The sequence below is a fragment of the Megalobrama amblycephala genome, linkage group LG7 (genome assembly GCF_018812025.1).
Source record: "Megalobrama amblycephala isolate DHTTF-2021 linkage group LG7, ASM1881202v1, whole genome shotgun sequence".
Taxonomy (NCBI): Eukaryota; Metazoa; Chordata; class Actinopteri; order Cypriniformes; family Xenocyprididae; genus Megalobrama; species Megalobrama amblycephala.
The window spans coordinates 49,536,461-49,564,365 of NC_063050.1; the positions used below are offsets into that span (position 1 = coordinate 49,536,461).

At 37.5% G+C, this 27,905-nt stretch overlaps 1 protein-coding gene and 1 long non-coding RNA gene across 3 annotated transcripts; both read left to right on the forward strand.

The window, feature by feature from the left end:
• The first annotated feature begins 1,014 nt into the window (after window positions 1–1,014).
• LOC125272827 (interferon-induced GTP-binding protein MxB) lies at window positions 1,015–27,874 on the forward strand. 2 transcript variants are annotated; one of them, XM_048197969.1, is made up of 12 exons: window positions 1,015–1,686; window positions 4,528–4,665; window positions 4,744–4,898; window positions 4,993–5,131; window positions 5,211–5,409; window positions 5,552–5,630; window positions 5,716–5,838; window positions 5,948–6,089; window positions 12,261–12,419; window positions 12,914–12,990; window positions 25,352–25,627; window positions 25,999–27,874. In XM_048197969.1, the coding sequence occupies exons 1-12, from the start codon at window positions 1,488–1,490 to the stop codon at window positions 26,221–26,223; spliced, it is 1,911 nt and encodes a 636-aa protein (XP_048053926.1). In that variant the 5' UTR covers window positions 1,015–1,487; the 3' UTR covers window positions 26,224–27,874. The 2 variants fall into 2 exon arrangements, with proteins under 2 accessions (XP_048053926.1, XP_048053927.1); XM_048197970.1 differs by lacking the exons at window positions 25,352–25,627; window positions 25,999–27,874 and adding exons at window positions 13,489–13,746; window positions 13,834–15,222 and having other exon boundaries at window positions 1,020–1,686.
• On the forward strand, window positions 21,048–23,715 carry LOC125272831. Its single transcript, XR_007185930.1, has 2 exons — window positions 21,048–22,489; window positions 23,580–23,715. It is a non-coding gene; the product is annotated as an uncharacterized LOC125272831 (long non-coding RNA).
• Window positions 27,875–27,905: the final 31 nt, after the last annotated feature.

Consider the following 27,905-nt stretch of genomic DNA (forward strand, 5'->3'; position numbering starts at 1 on the left):
TCTGGACCTCAGCGATGAACTTCTCCGCAATTGTTGTCTGCCATTTTAAATGTGTGAGCCCTTAAATAGATTCTGATTGGCTGTCAGTGATTTATCGTTCAACAGCTGGAAAAAAAAAAAACATTCTGAAAGTGATCCCAACGATATTGTTTCTCTATACCCTTATCGTTATAGCTGTGGTGTGGACACTGCTATTATTTTATATTTAGAAAGATATTTAGAACTATATCCTTATCATTATCTTTATATTTCCCATTCTTGGTTCTTAACGGGCCTTTAAACTATGAACGGGCACTTGAACATGCTTTCTCAGACATTCCAGTGCTTTCAGTAGTAACCACGCCCACATGATTTACATTTGACCAATCAAATGTTGATTTTCAAATTAAGTACTGTTATTACATTTAAAGACCACCCGCCATTATTGCAGTTTTTTTTAAAGCACTACATCAAAAAGCATATTTGTTTAAAGGTGGGGTAAGCGATATTTCAAAAACACTGCACAAACAAACACACCTCTCTCTTCAATGCTCCGCCTACAAAACTCACCCTCCAATTCTAACCACCCTGTACCGAGTCGGTCTTGAACCCCACTTGCCGAGAGCACTAACAATGACGCTGGGGGAGCTTGAGCCCCTGCCCCTTTGATCGTGAAACTGAAAAGTGCCCCTGCGGTTGCATCGCAGTGCCCCCGATTGCCATACACCCCATAATGCTGATTGGTTACACATTTGTTAATGTGTCGGTCCGACTAACTTCCAAACATCATTTTCAAATATCGCTTACCCCACCTTTAAGCATGCAGTCTATAATAAGGATGAAAACATTCATATAACAATTCACAATAAATATTTCTTTAATGAATTTTATTAATATATTTTTATTGTATTTCAAAATCAACTACTTTGCAAATAATACATGGGCATAATTTTAAAAAGTGAGTGCAAGAACAGTATGTATTCACTGATAAATTGCAGAAATTGTCATTTAGATGACTGAGTTTATAATCGCAGTCAAAGGGAATGCTGAATGACAGTTAAAATGGGTGTATTTTAATGTAAAATATGCAAACTAAACAACTAATTTATATTATAATAAAGGCCCAGAGCTTGAAAAATGTACAACGCAATAAAACGTAAATCAGTTAAGTAAATATTGTATTAATTAGTCGCGTTATAGCACTGTGTTACTTCCATTGTTTATACTAAATCATCCGGTTTGGTCGAATTATTCAGGTTTCTGTTGTGTATTGAAACATTATGCTGGTGGGCAAACAAATGCGTCTAAACCTTTCTTCAAGGGATGAAACGAAACTATGATTTCCAGGAAATGAAACTTACCAAGGTACATAAATGCTCTAGGAACTTAGGATTCATTTTACCGGTAAAGAAACAGCAGCAGCAGCAGCATCACTCTGAGAGTCCTGTCGAGGAGCGCACGTTAGAAGTATTTATTTTTGCTTTTTGACATTTTGACGTTGTTTAAGGATGGAGAAAATGAGTTACACGTTCAGTCAGCACTATGAGGAAAAAATCCGCCCTTGCATCGACACTATCGACAATTTGCGGTCTTTGGGAGTGGAAAAGGACCTGGCGTTGCCTGCCATCGCCGTCATTGGAGACCAAAGCTCAGGAAAGAGTTCTGTTCTGGAGGCGCTGTCGGGAGTAGCGTTACCCAGGGGTAGTGGTAAGGACAACTTATAAAAAATTAAAACATATAAGGGTGAATTTAGGGTGATTGGGACATTTTTTTTTTGTTTTCTTTTGCTGAGCCCTAGCTGTGAGACTAAGAGATACCCTCTTTGGTGTGACATCATGTAGATGGGCGGGGCAAGTATCAAACAGGATGTTGACTGTAAAATGCATGAACTGAGGAAAATTACATAAGCGTTTGCTAGTTTTCATAATAAGGTGCTAAAATTGTCATAGCTACTATATTGTACAAACTTTTGATGGACAGCATAATTTTGGGTGATTCGGACTGTGCTTAAAGGCTTTGCTAATTAAGAAAAAAATTAACCCTCTACTGCACATGTTGATGGCACATGAAAAAAAAAAGTCCACATTATTTTTTGGTTTATTTGGGAACATTTTATTGATAAAAAAAATGTGACCCCCCCCCACCCTCCCCCCACTCAAAAATATTTTTCGTTGCCTCAGGGCAACGTTGTGCAACAAAGTTACAGAATCATGGAGAAATTTATCATAAGATAATGCTCAGAGAGCAATACAAAAATCACAATTTCTTTTAAAAATGTCAAGAAATCATTAAGTACAAAGGGGAAAACACTTGAAAGACATTAATATATTGAATTTGATACATGCATAGGTTTGTATCATGTAGTGTGTCATGTCATATAATGTACTTCATGTGATAAGATTTCACTCCGTACGAAACTTCAAAAAGCACTTCTTCTCTGCTGTGAAATAGTGGTGTATGTTACAATTTTTGCACATCACTTTGGGTGTTCCTGCACACCCAGGACCCTGCATCTTCCCTTCTTTTTTTTTTTTTATTATTTTCACATCAACAATTTACAGAACCAGTATGAATTTACAAGTAAACATTCTTTTCTAACCACTCTTCCACCCCATCCCATCCTCCCTAGACAGAGCACTTAATGAACCTCATTGCGAGGCATTGAGTTGGTGTGTAAAAAAAAAAAAAGAAAAAAAAAAGACAAATGAAACAAGAAACAAAAATAATAAAAATAAATAAAATACAAAAATACATATATAACAATTCTGATAATAAAGCGATTAAAGTCAAGACGGGTTAAATTGTCACATCAGCATTTTCAATCAAAGTAACATCCAAATTGTTCACATATGCAATAAATTTGCCCCAAATCTTTCCAAACATTGATGACTTTTTTTTCAGATTAAACATTATTTTTTCAACAGGCACATAGGACGAAATTTCTCTAAGCCATTCACTAGGCCTAGGAGGTTCTTCTGATTTCCACTGTATAGCTGTACATTTCTTTGCTGCTATCAGAGCCATCTTAACTAAACGTAAATTCTTCCTTTGATCAGTTTGAAGAATTGATTCATCCCCCAATAATATAAATCTCGGATCATATGGAAGCTTAACATTAGTTATTTTGTCAACAGTTTGTATTATATTTCTCCAATAGATTTTAAGTTCAGAACAAGTCCAAAACATATGCAATAATGTACCCACCTCTGTTTTACATCTAGGGCAACATTCTGAATACAAATCACTGATCTTGTGTAATCTTTCAGGTGTAAAATATACTGTATAACATCTTCCCTTCTTATAACACATTATGACCAATGTGAGGTGAGGTATCCTTGAAAAGTACCCCTTATCGTTGCCCTGAGGCAACAAAAAGAAAAACTGAATTTCTGAACATGCAAAATAAAAAATAAAAACTTCATACAACCTGACAAAAGGCTTCTCTACACCTTCATACACACCCACTTAAAGCAAATAATCTTGCCTTCTTCTCACACCATGTGTCAGAACAGGATAGTGATTGATAGTGACTCCCACACTTTACTAGACTGTTCTTTGGTACTTTCTCGACATTTCTAATTGGTTGTAATCAGTTAAAGAAAAATGTACTAAACCCAGGGCTTAAGAAAACTTTCCGTTGCCTGTAGGCAATGCTGTGCTGTAGAGGACTATGCGATTTGCGTGTTGGTCAAAAATGTTTTTTATTTATTATTATTTCAATGAAATGATTGTACTATATTTTGGTTCAATAATGTTTTTGAATTAATATTTTGTATTTTTAGGGTATTTTATGGTACTAAATTACATTTATGCAGTAGTCATAGTTATAATCCATTTATTTACTTTTTGAGCATGGACCTGAAAATGAAATTTCCAACTTAAACTGTCATAAATATTGAATGTTTTCGAGCACAAACTTAACACTGGTCTCTTTTTAAAGACGACACTTGGCAGATTATTGCTGAAGTAAAACATTTATAAAATTGAACCTGAAAAAAGTTATAAATCAATTGAAATACTATTGTTATAACGTATTTCTACATCCATTGTTATGAAAAATGCACGAAAAATACAATTTTCAAACATGTATTTTCCAAAACATGTTTTACTCTTGAACTGTGAGAAAATTAAAGCAATAATTCTAAACAAGTTATATTCCAAATTTGAGGTTGATATCTCAAAAAAATTAGCTTTTCAGTAAGAAAGTTTGTGCGCAGTACCAAACAATTCTAATCATTTCCAATGCGGCCATTTTTGACTGCGAAATATACAAATGTGACTATTTTTTTTTTTTTTTTCCACACAGCAAGTGCCAAAACCTTTACCAAGTTTGTACCATTCTAATGGTGTTAAAAATTACTAAACAAAAAACTAAACATTTTTGGTCAAAAATGACCGAATAGCACTCGAGGGTTAACTATAGGGACTTTCTATACTGTGGATTTACCATTGCACAGTGATGGGACATCGATACCGAATGATTTCCATATACCATGGAATTTACATGGTACACTATATCTGTCATCCACCCTTTCATGTTTTGTACAGGAATCGTTACACGATGCCCTCTTGAGCTCAAGATGATAAGAACTCAAGGCGAAGGGAAATGGCATGCAAAAATCAGTTACCAAGACTATGTGGAAGACATTGATGACCCAGCAGAAGTGGAGAAGATGATTCGTGAAGGTAAAAAATGCTTAGAATGCACCCTCTGGTAAACATTAGGTACATTTCCTAAAGTCTTATATCTAATTATGTTTAAAGCCCAGGATGAGATGGCTGGAGCAGGTGTTGGTATTAGTGATGAACTCATCAGTCTGCAGATCACCTCTGCCAATGTTCCTGACCTCACTCTCATCGACCTCCCCGGGATCGCTCGAGTGGCAGTCAAGGGTCAACCTGAGAATATTGGAGATCAGGTAAACTTTATATCTACCATATTTTTCAAATGACATTTTGTTGGAAAGACCATTGTTCTGTCATGGTCTGACACAGGACATGCATTTCTTCTAGATTAAGAGACTGATCAGGAAGTTTGTTACAAAGCAAGAAACCATTAACCTGGTTGTGGTGCCATGCAATGTTGACATCGCGACCACAGAAGCATTGCAGATGGCTCAGGCGGAGGACCCTGAGGGCGAAAGGACTTTAGGTGTGCTTTACTCATTGCATTTCAGTGCTATAAGTCAAACTGAATCAGACTCGGTATAACCGTTGTTTGTCCACTACAGGCATCTTAACAAAGCCGGACCTGGTGGACAAGGGCACTGAAGGGACAGTGGTAGACATTGTGCACAATGAGGTCATTCACCTTACTAAAGGCTACATGATTGTAAGGTGCAGGGGACAAAAAGAGATTATAGATCAGGTCACTCTTAATGAGGCCACAGAAACAGAGAACGCCTTCTTCAAAGACCATCCTCAATTCAGGTGGATAACAACATTTAGTTATTTATTGAGATTTGAGCTGATCTTTTCAAGTACTCACATGTAGTTCCTGTTATTTGGGATTTTAGTAAATCACTGTCCAGTTACAGGCCACTTTATGCATTTGTTTTTTTTTCTGTCCCAGCAAACTCTATGAAGAAGGTTTTGCTACTATTCCAAAGTTGGCTGAGAAACTAACAATTGAGTTGGTTCATCACATTCAGGTGAAATAATCTTTATTAACAAAAGAGGCCTACAGAATTTTTAGATTCATTATAAACATAGCTCATTGTCATACTTGCTATATAGAAATCCCTGCCTCGGTTAGAAGAGCAAATCGAGGCGAAGCTCGCTGAAACACAGAAGGAACTGGAGGCGTATGGAAACGGACCCCCATCAGACCCTGCAGAAAGACTGAGCTTTCTCATCGATGTGAGTACAGCCTTGAAATCTGCACAGCTACTATATCAAAGTGTGAATATTTAGTCATATTAATATCAGTGAGTAACTACATTCTTTCACATTTTATCACTGAATTTAGAAAGTTACATCTTTCACACATGACACCCTCAATCTGACCACTGGGGAAGAGGTTAAATGTGGATCAGATCTATTGATTTTTCCAGAACTTCGTGAAGAATTTGCAAAATGGAATGGCTTCTTGGATCATTCGGGATATTTATGTAAGTGAAGCGTATACTTGGTACCTCAGATATGTTCTGCTGCTTTTTTAGGGGTTCAGTCGTGTAGCACTGACAATTAAAACCCTATTTTAATTGTTAAAATTTAGTGTTTTTTTTACATGCGTAAAGGATTGTATATCACACGATTTTTCTGCACACACCCACAAAATTCATACCCCATGGTAGAACTCCTCGTTCTGAGCAACTTTGCCTCTAGGACTGCCGCTGTCCACTGAATCGTTCGTTAAATATTGGAGATTATTTCAAAAACCAATTGTAAAATTTAAGAAACCACTAAGAAACAAGAGGAACGAGGTATTGCTGGTGATGGCGTCTTTATTCCAAGTGGAACATCCATCATACAAATTACCACACCACTCCTTAGCAAATGTATTCAACTTTATACTCTCCATTACTGCCACCTAGTGGACTAAATAACATCCCACTCATTATATCCCTTTTCCTTAGATATTAAAAAATAATTTAACATCATTAACATCGCAATTAACAATTCACAATAGACAAGCCCAACAATACAGCAATCCATTAACAATCCATTTTACCATTTACAATTCATCATTTCATTTTATTTTTCTTCTTTTTTTTCTCAAATCCAGTCTAACAGGTGGTTTTCTAACACGATTAGATCTCCGTAAGATGGAACTGTCAGTCTTTGGTACAAATGAATCAAGTTCAGAGGATTGTTCAGAGAGCTGAACTTCAGGAGAAGGAGACACAGCAACAGAGGGCATTTCAGAAGACTGCATTTCTGGAGATGGCATCTCATACGTAGGTACATCCAATGGAGAAGGTTATGAGACTTACATATTTCTGAAGACTTGAGCAAACTCTGCTGATTTCTTCATAGTATCTGGCCATCTTCTGTTTGAACAAGATAGGACCTTGGATTTACTTCTTTTAGGACAGCTTTCTCCATCCTGTTGGACCCTCACATCTAACCACATCTTGTTCATAAAGAGGTTTCAGTTGCCGAGCTCCCTTGTCATAATATTCTTTCTGTTTCCTTTTCTGATGTTGCATCACATTCAATGTCAAACTTTTGTTTTCCTTTTTTAGGGACAATTTTGGCAAAGTGTCACGCAGTTTACAGTTCATCAGTAATTCTGCAGGAGACAATCCACAACCAAGTGGGCAGGCACGGTAACTCAACTGCAGCTGCTTTTTTCAACAGTCTTTCTACAATTTGTACCCCTTTTTCTGCTTTTCCATTTGCCTTTGGGTACAGGGGGCTAGATGTTGTATGCTTAAAGCCGTACTGTTCTGCAAACAGTTTGAATTCACGACTACTGTACTGAGGACCGTTATCACTTTGCACAATAAGGGGAATTCCATGTCTTGCAAAAATACATCCGCTGTTGTATAACGGAGCTGTTCAATTCAGGATAATTGGAATAGTAATCAATAACCACCAAAAAATCCTTGCCATTCAACTGGAAGAGATCAGTTCCTACTTTTTTGCCATGGTTGAGTAGGCACATCAGCTATCAGCATTGGTTCTTTAGCCATTTTATAATGATGATCAGTCATACAGGCATCACACTTACTGATTAGTTACTCAATGTGCATATTAATTCCAGGCCAATAAACAGCTTGTCTTGCTCTTCGCTTGCATTTTTCAATGCCAAGATGTCCTTCATGTGTGCAACGAAGCATGTCTTGATGCATTGACACTGGAATGACAATTCGTTTTTTTCGCATCAACATTAGGGGTGTAACGATACGCTCAGGTCACGATACGGTACGTATCTCGATACAGAGTTCACGATACGATACATATCACGATATTTTGAACAAAATGAAACTGAAATTCAAACAAGATTTATTAAAAAAACATGAACAAATTTCAATAATTTTCCTTGTTGTACATACAAGATCACATTTCAATAAAATAAATAAATATAAAATTTTAATAAAAACCTTCTGTATTCAAATTAACAGTTGAATAGGGCTGTCTGTCACTGAAAAAAAATGTTAAATTTAACATGAACTTAGAATTATGAATAGGGGCCGTTCACATATCGCATCTAAAAACGCGTGGAAGGCGCGGCCGCACCGCTTCTCCTTCTTTCCAAAGCGCTTGCGCTCCCGTGGCGTCGGTCGTTGCTATGCAACCATGAACTGAGCTCTCCAAGAGGATCAGGATGTTTCTGCAAAGGATAAATGATTTCTAGCCCTTGCATTAGTTTTACTATGAGATATATTGATGGAGATAAGATATAAAAACCACCATGTACAGCTATGATCAGCTGTTCGGCTGAGCTTTTGATGTTTTGTTACGGAAAGGCCATAGCTGATCGGTTGATTCTTGGCACACGACCTGCGGTGCGCTTGCGGCATTCTGAGAAGTTGAGAATTGCATGCGCGTCGCGACCGCGTTGATCCCATTATGAGCGCGCCTGCCGCGCGGCTACATTTGAAAATAATAACTGACTTGCACGCGGAAAAGACGCAATATGTGAACGGCCCCACAGAACTTCTTAAAGCAAAGCATCGCAAGCGTCTTTTGCTTTTCTGTGAGCACAGCTGTTGCTGTGCACTGCGGTGAAAGAAAGCCACGACTTTTCTCACGCGACCATGCAAGAGACTGACATGAGAAACGTTTAAACCTGCTTGCAAGATTCAATGTGTGCCCGAAACACTTACTGAACTAGAGAGCTGATTGAGACACACCATCTACGATAAATCGTTACACCCCTAATACTTATAGTAATTTAAAAATGTGGTAGCATTGGATCTGGACAGGAAGGATAACTCTGGGAGTTGGAAGGGGTGTGTCGCGATTCTGCCTTCTCACATCGCGATACAGGTTCGTGGACCTGCGTATCGCGATTTCGGTTTCATATCGCATATCGCAAATTTTCAGAGAAAATACCTCCTTCTTGTCACTAGGTGGAGGCATATCCAATGAGGCTTGTATTTTAGCTGGATCTGGTTCCACGCCTTTGTCAGAAAGCTTGTCACCTAAGAAAGTTATTTCTGTGACTCCAAACTGACACTTTTTCTTGTTTAACTTTAAACCATGTACTTGAATTCTTGCCATCAGTTTTAATAGTCACTGATTATGCTGTTCAAGGGTAGACCCCCACACCACAAGATCATCAATATATACACGAACACAAGACCTTCAATCAGGGTTTCCATTGCTCGATGAAAAATTTCAGGAGCTGACTTGATCCCAAAAGGAAGACAAAGAAAACAATATCTCCCAAAGGGAGCATTAAAGGTTCAATATTTGCTACTCTCAGAATTCAATCGGATGTTCCAGAAACCATGGGATGCATCCAGTTTACTAAAAAACTGGGCACCGGACATTTCACTAATAATCTCTTCACGTGTGGGTATCTGATAGTGTTCTCTTTTGATGTTACCATTAAGGTCTTAAGCACACTCTTAATTCACCATTAGGCTTTTTCACACAAGTGATGGAGTTTACCCAATCTGTTAGTTGTTCAGTCCTTTGTATGACTCCTAATTGGGTCATGCGATCCAATTCCTGCTTCAAAGGATCTCGCAGAGGGACAGAAACCTGCCGAGGAGCATGGATGACTGGTGTAGCATCTTCCTTCAGTTGTATTTTGTAAGTAAATGGCAACATTCCTTGACCTTCAAAAACATCTGGAAATTGATTCACAATATCAGTAACACGATCACTGACAGTCTGAATGACTACATTTTCTTTGTTAACTTCATACACTCTTTTAACCAACTGAAGGTCTTCACATGCTCTATCTCCTAGAAGGGATTCATGGCCATTTGGAACCACAACAAACATTAAATTTTGTGTCTTTCCTTTGACTTGTACTTTTAGTCTGCAAACTCCTTGTGTTTCAATTGGTTGTCCATAATAGGCTTTAAGGGGAACTGTGCGTTTTTGAATAAGGGGTCTTTGTTTCAATGCTTTCACATCTCGAATATTAATCAAGTTAATTTTGGTACCAGTGTCCAATTTAAAAGGTACTATTGTCCCATTAGCCACAAGAGGAACAATCCACTTAGATGACTGCACAGAATCCATAATGGATGCACATTTTACCTCAGAAGTTGCATCATCCTCAGAAACCATCTTAACGTAAAAGGAATCACTGTCATCGCACTCTGTGTTCTGTTTTAGATTCTTTTGAAAAACACATTTTTGCAAAATGGTTCAGGCCATCACACTTAGAACACCTTTTACCAAATGCTGGGCACTGTCTGAACTTATGTTTAGTCCCACAACGTTTGCAAAGAAATGTCTCAATGTCAGTGCCTCTACTACGTCTTGCATTACCTCGTTTCTTGTCTCTGAAAGAAATGGCATCTATTGCTGCGGCTGCATTCTGAGAAGGATGTCGCTGTAGAAACATCAAACTGCATCACTTGCTGTCTCGCTAATTCACTGGATTGGCACAATTCAACAGCACGATCCAAGGTGAGTTCAGATTCTCGTAGCAATCTTTCTCGTAATTTCTTATCACAGGTACCAAAAACAATCTGATCTCTAATCATGGAATCTTGCTTGTTTTTGCCTTGATCTTCAGTAAGAGAGCAATCAAAAGCCTCTCCTTCATGCTGCATTCGAGTTCTAAATACAGATCGTTCATATGTCTCATTCTTCTTTGACAAACAATGAGCATCAAATTTTTCCAATACTTTGTCCAGTTTCTTCTTGTCTGCCTTGTCTATCTTCAAAGATAAAGGTGTTGTAAACTTCCACAGCATCTACTCCAGCAATAGTAAGCAACATAGCAATCTTTCTTTCATCTGTACCTTCCGCTTGTCCAATGGCTGCAACATGCAGCTCAAACTGTTGTTTGAAAGTCCTCCAGTTTGCGTCAACATTTCCATACAACTTCAAACAACCAGGTGATTTAATTGCATCCATGGCGTCAGTCAGACCCCTCAGACGCCAGCACCAGCAAAACCCCATTCCTGGTACCATGTAAAATTCAAGAAACCACCAAGAAACAAGAGGAAAGAGGTATTGCTGTTGCTGTTGCTGTTGCTGGCGTCTTTATTCCACGTGGAACATCCATCATATACAAATTACCACACCACTCATTAGCAAATGCACTTAACTTTATACTCTCCATTACTATGTTATTTAGTCTAGTGGACTAAATAGCATCCCACTCATTACACCAACTTTGGCAAACTAGTTCTAGGTTTTTGGCTCAACCTCAATAAAACCACTATACGGCACAATTCTCGGGACTAAGTCAGTAATTATCAAAAAAAAATTTAACTTTACCCTTGGGGTAGCTATAGTGGGGTCATTTAGAAAATGGGTGTGGCCAAGTGCACGCAAAAGCCTATAACTCCTAAAAGAAACTTTGCGAAAATAGAGATATTTTAAAGCTGCTGTCCGCAATTTTTGGCCCTCTAGTGGTTAATAAACAGAACTGCACGCGTCTTGCGGAGGAACATTCTAGCCGGAGCTACTTTTCTCTGTGTATGTCTATGGCGAGTCACGCAGTTACTGTGATACTCTGCAGCGAGTCCTACCAGTCTGGTCTGAAATAGTCCGAATATAAACACTTATTATAAGTGTACCATAATGATTCAGGATAAGACAAAAACACGGTTTGGAAAATGGATTCATGCAATTCATGTTGTATATTCTCATTATATAATTTTTGTAAATTTTTAACACAAAAAAAGTTGCGGACTGCAGCTTTAACTAAAATTGTCTGAAAATAGGTGAGAACATGTGACATGATTCTAAACATGCAAACTTTTATGGAGATCATACCAAATACCCTGTATTGGCTGTAAATGATCTTTTCCACCTATGATCTAAGTGGTTACATGCTTGCTAAATAAAACAGGCTTTAAAGCGCTTGAACCCTGTTAATTGCTGCTTGCAGCCATATTTGTTGTTTTTTTAAAAGTACTACATATTCACATCTGTTGTATCCCCCTTTATCACTGTTTCAATCAGTAAATTACCAACCTACTGTAAATTGCTAACTTAATCTAAGTAACTTTTTACTAAGTAATATTTTTGATGCTTTAATGAAAAAAAAAAGATGTCTGATCTATTTTGAGAACTTTAATTTCCTTTAATGTATGAAAAGCTGATTGAGTTTTATTGTTGATCTCTTGACGGACTCTTTGAAAAAATATTTGTAAATGTAAGAGTGCCTTCTGACATTATTCATAAATCTTTTGCAGTCAACAAGAAGATTGAGAAAGAAGTTGATAACTATGAAGCCAAGTATCGGGGAAGAGAGCTTCCAGGATTCATCAATTACAAGACCTTTGAGGGGCTTGTTAGGGATCAGATCAAGCTGTTGGAAGAACCTGCCTTAAAAACACTGAAGACCATCTCTGGTTTGTGTTGTATTGTATATTTCAAATCCCACCCACTTCGTTTCTGCAGTTTTTTTTAATCTTTTAATAATGTGTTGACTATTTTCATATGGACCTCGCTTTGTGCACAGGCCCTTTGTCATCCTGAACCTGGTGGAATCTTATAATTCTGAAGGAAACCATGAACCGGGAAATCTAAAGTTCACCACTGAACTTTACAGTTTATGCAATAAATTTGTTGATTGTTTCATTTGTTGACAATGAGTTTTGTTGCCTTGCGGATAAATATCAATGATCACATCAAAAGTCAACCCATTAACTCAACATTTTGTCCTTGAGTAAGGCATGTAACCTTAAGTTGCTCCAGGTAGATTATCCTTCAATTAAATTTACATCTTGCTTTGGACAAAGGTGGTTTAGTAAAGTGGCGTTTCTCAGGACAACTGGATTTACTGGATAATAAGCTGAAAGTTTGGTAAAGAAGCTGTATTAACAGTGTGTTTGTGTTTACATAGATGTGGTTAGAAAGAAGTTCATCCAACTGGCCCAGTGCAGCTTTATTGGATTCCCCAATCTTCTGAAAATAGCAAAGGTACTTTTTTTAATGCCAATGTTTCTGGCAGTACACAAATTCAAAGTGTTCAAAGCCTATTGAACTACTTTCAGGTGTCTTTCTTGAACTGTCAAGTTGACAGTTTGACAGATTGATTGAGTGTTGATATTAAATTTCACACAATTAAATTGCATTACTTTTCAGTGACAAATATTCAGTGATTCCTTTAAATAATAATAATACAGGTTTAAAGGAATTTTCTGTTGTTTTATCATTTCTTTCGGTAACACTTTATTTTACAGTGCTGTAGTGACATGTTACTACATGTACTCACTATAGTAATAACAGTAAATTATGCATAATTACAAGAAACTGACCCTAAACCAAACCCTAACTGTAACTCTATAATAAGTACATGTAGTTAATTAATAGTACTCAGTACTTATTTGAGTAATTACAATGTAACTATGGCACTGTAAAATAAAGTGTAACCTTTCTTTTCAGTAATTTTTTCAGTATTTTTTTATACTTTCTAAGACTAAGATCGAAGCCATCAAGCTGGATAAAGAAACCATTGCAGAGTCCATGCTGAGGACCCAATTCAAGATGGAGCTCATTGTTTACAGTCAAGACGGCACATACAGCCAGAGCCTGCAACATACAAAGAATAAGCTGGAAGAGGTTATAATTAAAGAAGAAGTTGAAGAAAGTTATAATTGCTTAAGCGTAGGCATTAGCACAGACAATCATGCCACCTTGCGTGAGTTGAGGTTGCACCTTGAGTCCTACTACACGGTAAGTGTGCAACTAAAGCTTTCTGTGCCGTCAGAGGAAGCTCAAATTGTAATATATATCTGATATACTGTCTTATCTACCTACCAGATTGCAAGCAAACGTCTAGCTGACCAGATCCCAATGGTGATCCGCTATATGTTGCTCCAGGAAGCAGCTTTGGAGCTGCAAAGGAACATGTTGCAGTTGCTGCAAGACAAAGACGGTGTAGACGATCTGCTTAAAGAAGACTTTGACATTGGCCAAAAGCGGGAGAGCTTACTGAGTCGCCAGAAACGTCTGATGAAAGCACGCAGCCTCTTGGTTACCTATTAGAATTCCCTTCATATAGTCAACTGCAACGATTTAATGCAACAAAATCATATGCTCATGAGGTTATAGCTTGACATATTACACTTACATTACATTTAATCATTGAATCATGCAGTCTCACCTCATTTAATATGCTGTATGCCAGGGCATCCTATTTGACTGCAGCTTTTTATCAACTTCGCTTTCTTTGTAAAGCCCCACTGGTTCTCTGTCAAGTATGAGATTGATTTTAACTCTTATTATTTTTCTACAAAGCCATCAATAATCTGGTACCTCAATATTTAACTGATTTATTGTTCCCTTGTATGCATAGGCATAATTTACGGGTGGGACACGTCCCCACCACTTTTTGCCAGGGTTGATATATACACACATATACACAGAACCTCTGGCATGCTTAACAAAAGTTGTACCGCCAGACCATTAGAACTCATGAACAAATATATCGGATCTGTTTATTCACCTACGTGAAGAATCTCGGGACTTACAATATATTGTATTATAGAATTAAATTATCACATTAAACATGAGTTATATGTTGATAAATTGAACTCAATGTACTATTGAAATTGTTGATGTCTGGACATTGTAATGTTATTTACTCAGGAGGAGCGTAGTGTTATATTGGCCTACTCACTGTCCCTAGAGTTAAACTCGTGGTGATCGTTCTTTCGCTGGAACGAAAATTTAGAATAGCCTTCCTCTTTACATTAGGCATACCTCATCTATCACTGCTTTTAAATCATATCTTAAAGACATATTTTTTCTCTCCCTGGCATTTATCATTCGTTATGTATGTTATTTTGTGTCTCTCTTGTATAGTGTTGATTTTAATGTTGGTTTTATTTCTCAATTTTCTTCTCTTTTAATTAATTGTGATTCTTTTATCCTTTGCAAAGCACTTTGGTCTGCCTCAGTTGTGTTTAAATCAACACTGATTAATTGTTGTGCTGAAAAAGCTTCTTGTAATAATTTTGAGTCTTAAAGGTACAGGCTACATAAACATTTTTTTGTTATAATGGTTGGAAGTATTCTCATATCCTGATAGCATTCACTATGTTAAACGGTCTAAATGTATTTTTATAAATCATCTGTGGAAGGTGTAGGACCATAATGTCTATCTAATTATTATATCCGGTCCGAATTAAATAATAATACGATGTCTTACCTGCCTGTCAACGTACGTTTTTACATAGCCTCGCGCACCCTGTTTGCGCAGACGTCATACGTCATCAGCACGTTTCATGTTATGCAGACGTCAGTCACGGAGCACAGCAAACAAACAAACAAACAGCAGCCACCTACATTACCTACTCAATCAAAACAATGAGCTTAGGCTACATTCACACCATAACTACCATGATTAAGAGTTGGCAACCCGTGATGTTCTAATCAGAGCTGTTGACGTCCTCGGACTCGGAATTATGCATTTCCATTTCAACACTATCAACACTGAAATTAATCTGCAGCAGTCGGGTAAAAGTTGTTTATGTTCATTATTATTCTAATGTTATGTGCTTTGAGACATGAGGTAGTTTAATCCGGTCTCTTATGATGCTTTGCCGAGAGCGTGTGTGCCTTCATTTGTTTTGGAGGAGGCGTGGCTGTGGAGATGCTCTGAAGTGACAGAATTTTAATTTTTTGGGTAAACTAAAGTTAATTTGGGGGGGAGTTAATTTGGAGTTAATTTACAAGGTTGTAAAAATGTACTACAGTCTCCAGATACTTTGGTGCCAGCCCATTCAGAGATTTAAAAACAAACAATAAAAGTTTATATTCAATTTGGAAATTGCCGCATTTTGGACTGTCTGTCTGTAGGTTCGACAGGCCTTCTGGCTAACTTCTGTAGAATTACAACAATCTAAATATGAGAACACAAGAGCGTGAACAACTATAGGTGTGTCCCAATTTGCGTACTTATGCACTATTCTATGACGTTTTAAAGTATAAATAGTGCAAGTAGTGTGTTCACACTTAAAATTCCATAAAGAAAAAGCACACTTTTGATACCCGGATGATGCACTAAATTAGCGGAAGAAGTGTGGAATGTTGGACACTTCATGCACTAAACTGTTGCAGCTTTAATTACGTATTGGAGGGGGAGGAGGTATCTGACTCCAATGTTAAATAACAAAATAACCTTATACAAATCACGCACTACACTGATGAGTACATAAGTGCATAGTGTATAGTGCGTCATTTGGGACGCAACTTATTTCTAAATCGTTAAAAGAAAGAAAGGGCTTCATCTTCGCTAAAAGTCTCAAATTGATAAAACAAGATTTGACCACAGAATTAATTTGCTTGTCAAATTTAAATTCTGGGTCAAGTTTTTCACCACTGGTTTACTTTACTTAGCCAAGGGTCCAAGAATAGAATTTAATGTAGCCTGGTTTCTGCCTGAACCAAAAAACTCAGTTTTATTTTCATTAAATTTAAAAATAATAATAATAATAATGCCATCCAGTCCCTGATGTCCATTAAGCAATTCAAATGTTTTTTTTTTTTTGTTTTTTTTTTATTAAATATACAGAGATTCAAAAATTATGATAACCCATTTTTATTCTACAGCCATTTTCAGGTAAATTAGGACAGTGCAATTGGTAAAGTGGGATGTCATATTTTCAATAGAAATTTTTCAAAATGTAAAAACAATGATGATGATGTTTCATGCTCAGCTCTGGGTTCCTTTTTTTTTTTTTTTTTTTTTAAGTTCTGGAATCATAATAGCCTGCTTTGTTTTTGGTTAGAATTTGCATATTAGCATTTGTATATTCAAAAACTATTTTTTGTATATCTCTGCAAAAGAAGCTTTAAAGGGTCCTGAAACCCTAAACCAAATTTTAACAGAGTTATGTGTGTTGAACATCATATAACAATTTATATTGTAGATTCAAACAAGACAACTAATTTATAGTAGCCTAGCCTATAATAAAGGCCAAGTGCTCGAAAATTTTACAACGCAATAAAACGTAAATCAGTGAAGTAAACAAATGCGTTTAAACCTTTCTTCAAGGAGTGAAACGAAACTATGATAGGCCTACCCAAGAAATGAAACTTACCTAGGTACATAAATGCTCTAGGAGCTTAGGATTCATTTTACCGGTAAAGAAACAGCAGCAGCATCACTCTGAGACAGTCCTGTCGAGGAGCGCACAACAGACAGCCTGACGGATCGACGTGAAGGATTTCCTTTTGCTTTCTGACATTTTGACGTTGTTTAAGGATGGAGAAAATGAGTTACACGTTCAGTCAGCACTATGAGGAAAAAATCCGCCCTTGCATCGACACTATCGACAATTTGCGGTCTTTGGGAGTGGAAAAGGACCTGGCGTTGCCTGCCATCGCCGTCATTGGAGACCAAAGCTCAGGAAAGAGTTCTGTTCTGGAGGCGCTGTCGGGAGTAGTGTTACCCAGGGGTAGTGGTAAGGACAACTTATAAAAAATAGGCTATATATATATATATATATATATATATATATATATATATATATATATATATATATATATATATATATATGGTCACCGTGATTTTGCCAAGTAAGACATGTTCGTGGATCAATATTTTGTTGATCCTGGAACATCATTCCTGTCCAAAAATTTAGTCTTAACCCTAATCCTACCCATAACTTATACCTAAAATCAGAGGGGAAATATTGGTGAATAACATTGATGTTGAAGCACCTAACCCTGGTTGCAAGCCTAAACTTGACATGAACGGTAAACTTGTCCCACAAAGATGTTGATCCAAGATAAACTTGGTGAAATCACATTCACCATATATATATATATATATATATATATATATATATATATATATATATATATATATAAAACCGTTCCATTCCGTGCTGATCTGGGCCAGCTGGTACGGTTTAATTTTCCAGTGTGGGGCTGATAACGGCCGCTCTTTGGAATGTAATACAAATGTGTCAGTCGTTGCCTTGGTAACGCAATGGTTTACTGATATGAGATGTAAATAATGGCCGCATTATGGAGGATGATCATAGGCCTATTTCTTTTAATGTTTATTCATTTGCGTTTACGTCGCTCAAATAGAGCGCTGAGTGGGAGTCACTTCACGGATTTTACCAGAACGGTTGTAATCGTGACCACTGGAACCGTTCCTTACCATTCTAAAAACAGTAGAAAAGCGGCTATTGACGACGGGCTGTTGAATTATTAGATATAAATAATGCACACCCGAGATGGTAATGTGGCCACGTAGTGGAGAGGTGTGCATTATTTTCTAATAATTCAACAGCCCGGGGTTAATTATTCCACTTATACTATGGTTACCACACTTCAAGACACTATTCAGATGTTGTATTTCAAGACATTTGTCAGGTTTTTGTCCTTAAAACACTAATTTCTTACGCATCTCATCTCAAGCCTCAGTTGCTCAAAACGTCAAAACTAGTAATGGAGGCCTTGATTGCAGACTTATGCCTCCACCCTTTTGTACAGGAATTGTTACACGATGTCCTCTTGAACTCAAGATGATAAGAACAAAGGGCGAAGACAAATGGCATGGGAAAATCAGTTACCAAGACTATGAGGAAGACATTGATGACCCAGCAGAAGTGGAGAAAAAGATTCGTGAAGGTAGAAAACAATGATGCATCCAGAGGTCTCTCTAAGACAAGTTCAACAACATCTAATGGTTGTCTAAATGTTTGTAGCCCAGGATGAGATGGCTGGAGCAGGTGTTGGTATTAGTGATGAACTCATCAGTCTGCAGATCACCTCTGCCAATGTTCCTGACCTCACTCTCATCGACCTCCCCGGGATCGCTCGAGTGGCAGTCAAGGGTCAACCTGAGAATATTGGAGATCAGGTAAACTTTATATCTACCATATTTTTCAAATGACATTTTGTTGGAAAGACCATTGTGCTGTCATGGTCTGACACAGGACATGCATTTCTTCTAGATTAAGAGACTGATCAGGAAATTTGTTACAAAGCAAGAAACCATTAACCTGGTTGTGGTGCCATGCAACGTTGACATCGCGACCACAGAAGCATTGCAGATGGCAGATGGATTGCGGAGGACCCTGAGGGCGAAAGGACTTTAGGTGTGCTTTACTCATTGCATTTCAATGCTATAAATCAAACTGAATCAGACTCTTTATAACCGTTGTTTGTCCACTACAGGCATCTTAACAAAACCGGACCTGGTGGACAAGGGCACTGAAGGGACAGTGGTAGACATTGTGCACAATGAGGTCATTCACCTTACTAAAGGCTACATGATTGTAAGGTGCAGGGGACAAAAAGAGATTATAGATCAGGTCACTCTTAATGAGGCCACAGAAACAGAGAATGCCTTCTTCAAAGACCATCCTCAATTCAGGTGGATAACAACATTTAGTTATTTATTGAGATTTGAGCTGATCTTTTCAAGTACTCACATGTAGTACCCGTTATTTGGGATTTTAGTAAATCACTGTCCAGTTACAGGCCACTTTATGCATTTGTTTTTTTTTTCTTTCCCAGCAAACTCTATGAAGAAGGTTTTGCTACTATTCCAAAGTTGGCTGAGAAACTAACAATTGAGTTGGTTCATCACATTCAGGTGAAATAATCTTTATTAACAAAAGAGGCCTACAGAATTTTTAGATTCATTATAAACATAGCTCATTGTCATACTTGCTATATAGAAATCCCTGCCACGGTTAGAAGAGCAAATCGAGGCGAAGCTCGCAGAAACACAGAAGGAACTGGAGGCGTATGGAAACGGACCCCCATCAGACCCTGCAGAAAGACTGAGCTTTCTCATCGATGTGAGTACAGCCTTGAAATCTGCACAGCTACTATATCAAAGTGTGAATATTTAGTCATATTAATATCAGTGAGTAACTACATTCTTTCACATTTTATCACTGAATTTAGAAAGTTACATCTTTCACACATGACACCCTCAATCTGACCACTGGGGAAGAGGTTAAATGTGGATCAGATCTATTGATTTTTCCAGAACTTCGTAATGAATTTGCAAAATGGAATGGGTTTTTGGATCATTCAGGATATTTATGTAAGTGAAGCATATACTTGGTACCTCAGATATGTACTGCTGCTTTTTTCTTGTTGTTTAAAAATAGGCTACTTTAACCATATTCACGTCTGCTGTATTCCCCTTTATCACAATTTCAATCAGTAAATTACCAAATATTGTTGATGTTTTAATGACAAAAGCAGTCATGTCTGGATTATTTGACAATTTTCATTTCTTTAATGTATGAAAATCTCTTGACAGACTCTCTGAAAAAAATCTTAACATCTTATCTGTAAACTTCCTTCAGTTAAACAAAGACAAAACTGAAGTCATTGCGTTTGGAAACAAAGATGAAGTTCTCAAAGTGAACATGTACCTTCACTCTAGAGGTCAAACAACTAAAAATCAAGTCAGGAATCTTGGTGTGATTTTGGAGTCAGACCTGAGTTTCAGTAGTCATGTAAAGACAGTAACTAAATCAGCATATTATCATCTCAAAAATATTGCAAGAATTAGATGCTTTGTCTCCAGTCAAGACTTAGAGAAACTTGTTCATGCTTTCATCACCAGCCGGGTTGTAATGGGCTCCTCACTGGTCTTCGCAAAAAGACTTCGGTAAAGTTGGTTTTATATTCGCACATTCGGACATCCGTATTCAATAGCCTTGTTAATCACACTACATTGGACATTCAGTGGACATTCACAAGTAAATATTCCATTAAAACAATACTTGCCTATTTTGATCGACTGTGAAAAATGTTGTAAGTTGACAATCGTTTGTTGTCAATATCATGTCGCTGCTTAAAATTCGCAAACATTAATTTATTGCACATTTATTGGAAAGTCTGAATTTATCAGAAGTCCGAATGTGCGAATATAAAACCAACTTTACTTAAGTCGCAAAAAGACCATAAGACAGCTGCAGCTCCTACAGAACGCTGCTGCCAGGATTCTGAGCAGAACCAGAAAACATGAACACATCACACCAATCCTCAGGTCCTTGCACTGGCTTCCAGTTGCATTTAGAATTGATTTTAAAGTACTGTTACTTGTTTATAAATCACTCAATGGCCTAGGACCTCAATACATTGCAGATATGCTCATAGAATATAAACCTAAAAGATCACTCAGATCAATAGCATCACATCAGTTAGAAATACCAAGGGTTCACTCAAAGCAAGGAGAGTCTGCTTGTAACGATCGGCCCAATAGGTTGATTTTACATGAATTAAAAGGGGGTCAGATTAAACTGTGTGAGAGATTTGGAGTGTTTTAAAAGATGAGACAGACAACAGAAATGGATAAATAAAGTGTATTTACAATATTCACAAGGAACTTAAAACAACACAATAAAACTAGTATAACTTAGGCTGTTTAAAAGCGTGGAGTCTGTCTTTAAGAGTCCTAGTAGCGTGCTGAAAGTCCCAATGCGAAAGTGTCCACCGGTGTATATACAAAGTCCATGGAAGTGTTAATCCAAGTGAAGATGATGTGAAGTGCTGGAAAGGTAAGTCTTTAAAAACAACTCCGCAATCCAGCTTGTGGTCATTTGATTTATGACCCAATTTGTTTGCCATGCTGCCTCCTTTATGCTGGCTAACTTCCTGGTTCCTGTCATGTGATCAGTCACATGACAGGCAGACCCATACACATTTAAAGACATACACACATAAAATGTTAAGAGGAATAAAATGGACTAAAACACATGTAAACCAATTAAAACTCTATTATACATAAAATCATTGTAATAAATAGAGCGGTAAAACATGAATTTTGTGTGACAGTGTCACATAGTCCCCCCTCTTAGCTTACGTCACCTTGGGGAAGAAACTAGTCCTTAAAAGGTACTGTCAACCATTGTCCTCTCGAATGTGTCTCTTAAAATGTCTTTGCAATAAATTAGATAAAACTAGGCCCTCCCACAGAGGCACTAGTCTGCTGTAGGAATCTATTGGAACACTAGAGAGAGGTGGGATCAGATACCAGCCTGGATGTCCTTGGGTCAGTGACGCCATTCCTCCCAAGGTCCTGTAGCATCCAGCATTTTATCCACTCAATATATATAACATGATGGTTTTATGTATATTTGAGTTTTAACTGGGTTACATGTTGTCTTAGCCATTTTATTCCTCTTACGTATTTTAATGTGTGTATGTCTTTAAATGTGTATGGGTCTGCCTGTCATGTGACTGATCACATGACAGGAACCAGGAAGTAAACCAGTATAAAGGAGGCGGCATGACAAACAATCAGCCTCCCATTACAAATGTGATCACAAATCAGCTGGACTGTGGAGTTTAATTTTATGGACTTACCTTTCCAGCGAATCGCATCACTTTTCATTGGATTAACACTTCCGTGGACTTTGTATATACACCGGTGGACACTTTCACATTGGGACCTTATCAGCACACTAGGATTCTTATGGACTGTTTTATGGTATGGTACAAATGGACTCCCTGCTTTTAAACGGCCTAAGTTATTCCAGTTTTATTGTGTTGTTTTAAGTTCCTTGTGAAAACTGTAAATACACTTTATATATTCACTTTATTTCTGTTGTCTGTCTCATCTTTCTAAACACTTATAACCTCTCACACAGTTTAATCTGACCCCATTTTAATCAATGTAAAATCGACCGATAGGGCCGTAAACATGCTTTTAGCTGTTATGTCAGCCGCAACTGGAACCAGCTTCCAGAAGAGATCAGGTGTGCTCCTACAGTAGCCACATTCAAATCCAGACTCAAAACATATCTTTTTATCTATGCATTTGCTGATTGAGCACCGTGCTATGTCCGAACTGTTTGCACTTTATTTTATACGTATTATCTTTTTATTCTTTTAATTCCTTTTCCTGTTTTTATTTCATTTTTAATGTATTTTATATCTTTTATGTATCATCTTATCACATTATTTCTGACTTTTAATGCACTTTAAATATTGCTGTCTGGTTGAAAGAGCTGGGAGAATTAGGAAGAAGGTGATTAGGTTAAAATTTGGGGGACAAACCATGGGGAAATTTGAGCTGTGGTGCATGGTTAAGATATCTCTGGATTACAGTCAGGACACTTTCCAAAGGGGGACACTTCCAAAGGGGAAATTTAAACTGCGTTGCATAGATAAGATATCTCCGGAAGGGGGATTAGGGCTGTGTGGCGCAATTTGAGTTGTCTCGGCAAAAGGGGAGATTGAAATATTGTTTATCAGTTTGAAGTGCCTTAACGGGTAGCAGTCCTGTCGTATGAGGAAGATCCATTCAGATCTGCTCTGATGGATAGATCCGTTTAGATCAACTCTGACGGACGACAACAACAACAACAAAAAAAACCCTAAGACTTCCTAGCTGATCCATCCAGATAGCAAAATTCTCTGTTTTTACTGTTATTTCTATTCCTTACATTCTATTTTTATTATTATTCTTTATGTAAAGCACTTTGAATTACCATTGCGTATGAAATGTGTTATACAAATAAAATTGCCTTGCCTAAACATAAGAGTGCCTTCTGACATTATTCATAAATCTTTTGCAGTCAACAAGAAGATTGAGAAAGAAGTTGATAACTATGAAGCCAAGTATCGGGGAAGAGAGCTTCCAGGATTCATCAATTACAAGACCTTTGAGGGGCTTGTTAGGGAACAGATCAAGCTGTTGGAAGAACCTGCCTTGAAGACGCTGAAGACCATCTCTGGTTTGTGTCGTATATTTCAAATCCTGCTTTTGTGTTTAATTTTAATCTCGCTTTGTGCACAGGCCCTTTGTCATTGTGAACCTGGTGGAATCTTAGGATTGTCAAGAAAACCACGATCCAGGAAATCTAAATCCATTTTAACCATCTCTGAACTTTCCAGTTTATCCAGTAAATTTTGTTGATTGTTTCTTTTGTTGACAATGAGTTTTACTGCCAAGTTAATAAATATTAAAGATCACATTGAAAGGCAACCCATTAACTCAACATTCTGTCCTTGAGTAAGGCATGTAACTTTAAGTTGCTCCAGGTAGATTATCCTTTAAAATCCCCCTGTAGTCAGTGATTGTATCTCTTAAAACTCATATTTCATCACCAAAATTACATTTAGTATATGTGGATCTATGAATATGCTAATTAACCCCGCCTCCACTCAATCACACCAAGTCAGAATACCTGATCCACTCCCTCAACTGTAGTAAACGCTACACAATTGCAAGTGGAAATACTGGTTTGATTCAGCCATATATGTTTGAATGAGAAACTGATTGAGAAGAAGTGGAAGAGTGAATTATACAGACTTGATGTATCAGAATGGTAATGTGCTTTATGTAACGCTTTCTACAACGTCGTGCACATAACGGTAATTAATATGATTCGCCTTTTGCTTGACTATTTTATCAAACAGCTAATAATGTGTGGCTACGCAAACCATTTGCCATCTCAGAGTCAGCTGCCTTCTAAATACCAGCATCCTTAGAAATGCTTTGAACAAGAAAGGCATATAGTTCATCATAACATCGTAATATACAACATATACATAATTCACCTGCCAAATGTACTTGATTTTTCAAAACCTGGCTTCTCTTGAGACTCCCCTGTTTTGCAGCATAATTAATGATATGTTAAAGCCCCGCCCACACATTGATGGGATTGGTTACATGTTTGTGACATAGAGAACCAGGGCGATTTCAAACCACGTTTTGAAACGCTCCAGTTTTAACTGAGAAAATACTCAGCAATGGCGTTGACTGTTGAATTTGCACATGGTTTGTCTTAAAAACACCACATAGACATATAAACAACATTAAAAACTTGATTTTCATCACAGAGGCTCTTTAAATTTACATCTCCCTTTCGGTAAAAGTGGCTTAGAACAGTGTAGTTTCACCTGACACATGATCAAGCTGGATCCACTGGATAATCAAGCTTGCAAGCTGAACGTTTGGTAAAGAAGCTGTACTAACAGTGTGTTTGTGTTTACATAGATGTGGTTAGAAAGAAGTTCATCCAGCTGGCCCAGTGCAGCTTTGTTGGATTCCCCAATCTTCTGAAAATAGCTAAGGTATTTTTTCTTTTGTTTGAATGCCATTGTTTCTGACAGTACACAAATTCAAAGTGTTCATATCGAACTACTTTCAGTTGGCTTTCTTGAGCTGTCAAGTTGATAGTTTGCCAAATTGACTGAGAGTTGATATTAAATTTCAAAATACTTTTCAGTGACAAATATTCAGTGATTCCTTTAAATAATAATACAATTTTAAAGGAATTTTCTGTTGTTTTATCAATTATAGAGAGTTATAAGTTTTCAAAAAATGTTTTTAATACTTTCTAAGACTAAGATCGAAGCCATCAAGCAGGATAAAGAATCCTTGGCAGAGTCCATGCTGAGGACCCAATTCAAGATGGAGCTCATTGTTTACAGTCAAGATGGCACATACAGCCAGAGCCTGCAACATACAAAGGATAAAGTGGAAGAGGATGTCATCTTTTCTGACTCTGATGACGATGAAGACACTAAAAAAAGGGTTAACTGCATGAGCGGAGGCATTAGCACAGTCAATAATGCCACCTTGCGTGAGATGAGGTTGCACCTTGAGTCCTACTACACGGTAAGTGTGCCAAAGCTTTCTGTGCTGTCACAGGTAGCTCAAATGATGTTTTATTAAGAAAGTTTGGGAGGAGCATGTTCAGATAATTAACCGAATTAACACGTGAGGAGCACATTCAGTTAATCAACTCAGTTAATGAGTTAAGAGCTATACATACCGCTGACTTACCTCTGTTCTATGAAAGTTTTCCAGTATCCCTCCACCACCCCATCTCCTCACCTCTAACTATTCCTATCCCAAATTGGGATGGGGGAGTACTCTGGGTTCGGGCCAAATTCCGATCTCGGAGCGCTCCCCTCGGACAGCACACCAAATACGCATTACCTTTGCTCTGCTGAATTATATGTAAGTGTGAACTTGTCTATTACCAGATTGCAAGCAAGCGTCTATCTGACCAGATCCCAATGGTGATCCGCTATCTGCTGCTCCAGGAAGCAGCTTTGGAGCTGCAAAGGAACATGTTGCAGTTGCTGCAAGACAAAGACGGTGTAGATGATCTGCTTAAAGAAGACTTTGACATTGGCCAAAAGCGGGAGAGCTTACTGAGTCGCCAGAAACGTCTGATGAAAGCGCGCAGCCTCTTGGTTACCTATTAGAATTCCTTTCATATAGTCAACTGCAGCGGTTTTAATGCAACAAAATCATATGCTCATGTGGTTATAGTTTGACATATTACACTTGCATTACATTTAATCATTGAATCATGCAGTCTCGCCTCATATAATATGCAGTGTGCCAGGAATTTGGCTGCCGCGGAGCCGTGGCGGGCAAAACAGCCATGTAACTGCAGCACAAGCCTGTCAATTTTCCATCTTAAAACAAAAATATGTGAACAAGATGCAAGTTTTGGGCACTTGTGATCCATACACAGCACCTGCAGTGATTTCAATCACTAAAAACAGCGGGCCGATTTTTTATAAAGCTAACGTTAAAAATACAAGGGTGGGTTGCACCAATAAGGATTAAATTAAGCAAAGTTTAACACTAATCAAGGATTTGTTGATCTGGGTTTTATTTTAAATCGAGTTGTGTTGCACCAATTAGGTTTCCCTCAGGGCGTGACGTCACGTGAAAACTATCAATACTTAACTGATTTATTGCAGTTATATCAGATCTATGTATTTATTCACTAATGTGAAGAATCTCAGGACTTACAATATATTGTATTATATGTTGATAAATTAAACTCAATGTACAATGTACAGTAATTTTATTTGTTTAGGATGAGCGTATTGGCCTACTCCCTGTCCCTAGAGTTAAACTTGTGTGTGCTTTCACTGGAACAAAACTTTAGAATAGCCTTTCTCTTTACATTAGGCATACCCCATCTATCGCTTTGCAGGTCATATGGCTGAGAGAGAGCATACTCACATTCAGTGAGCTTATAATGCGCATTTTATTGTCAGTAAAGGTAAGGGCGTTGTTAAAAAAAAAGGCATAAGTGGAAAAATTAAATCTATTTTTTCATAAAACGGCAATTTAAATATATTACTTCTATAGATTATACAAAATGACCAAATAAAAGGGCTGAATAAGCTGATCTAGCATGTTAAATGGTGGCATCCTAAATGAATGGTACACCCCCTTAAGCTCACAGAAATGGTTTGACCCAAGTTTTCAGCAGCCAATGACACTGACCCCTTCAAACAGATTTTTAACGCATATTTCACACGTATTTAACGCATATTTCACACGTATTTAACGCGTATTTCACGTGTATTTAACGCGTGAAATACACATATTTAACGTGTTGTTGACGTGTTAAAATTCACGTGTTTTTGGCCCTTTTGGCCTTCCATAGCGGCATGGACGTACCTAATACACATGACACATCTCAAATTGACTAGCAAAGCATTCATTTCATTTGTTTGTTAAATAAGAGATGAATAAGATGTGTTGTTTCTGAAATCATGTTGATGTTGCCACTGTTATCAGTGGCATGCAACTATGCTCTCTTGGCGCTCGTGCACAGTCCACGCAGAAGAGCTTTATCACTGAACGCAGGTTTTAATGAGGGAAGGGTCGGTGAACTTAAAAACAGTGTGTACTGATGTTAATTCATGTTTATTAGTAGGAAGAGATGATCGGTTCATGTGCCGCTTGAACTGAAACGCAGCGATCAATCACACACACACATGTCCCACCCACTTTTTAAAACAAAGTTACACCACTGATTCATTGTGATTCTTTTATCCTTTGTAAAGCACTTTGGTCTACCTCAGTTGTTTAAATATGCTTTATAAATAAACATTGATTAATTGATGTGCTGAAAAAGTTT

Coding starts and splice junctions, on each gene's coding strand:
- LOC125272827 (XM_048197969.1), top strand. CDS start 1,488: ATGGAGAAAATGAGTTACACGTTCAGTCAGCACTATGAGGAAAAAATC. Junction 4,666..4,743: donor GGAGAAGATGATTCGTGAAG/GTAAAAAATGCT, acceptor TTATGTTTAAAG/CCCAGGATGAGATGGCTGGA. Junction 12,991..25,351: donor ATCTTCTGAAAATAGCAAAG/GTACTTTTTTTA, acceptor ATACTTTCTAAG/ACTAAGATCGAAGCCATCAA.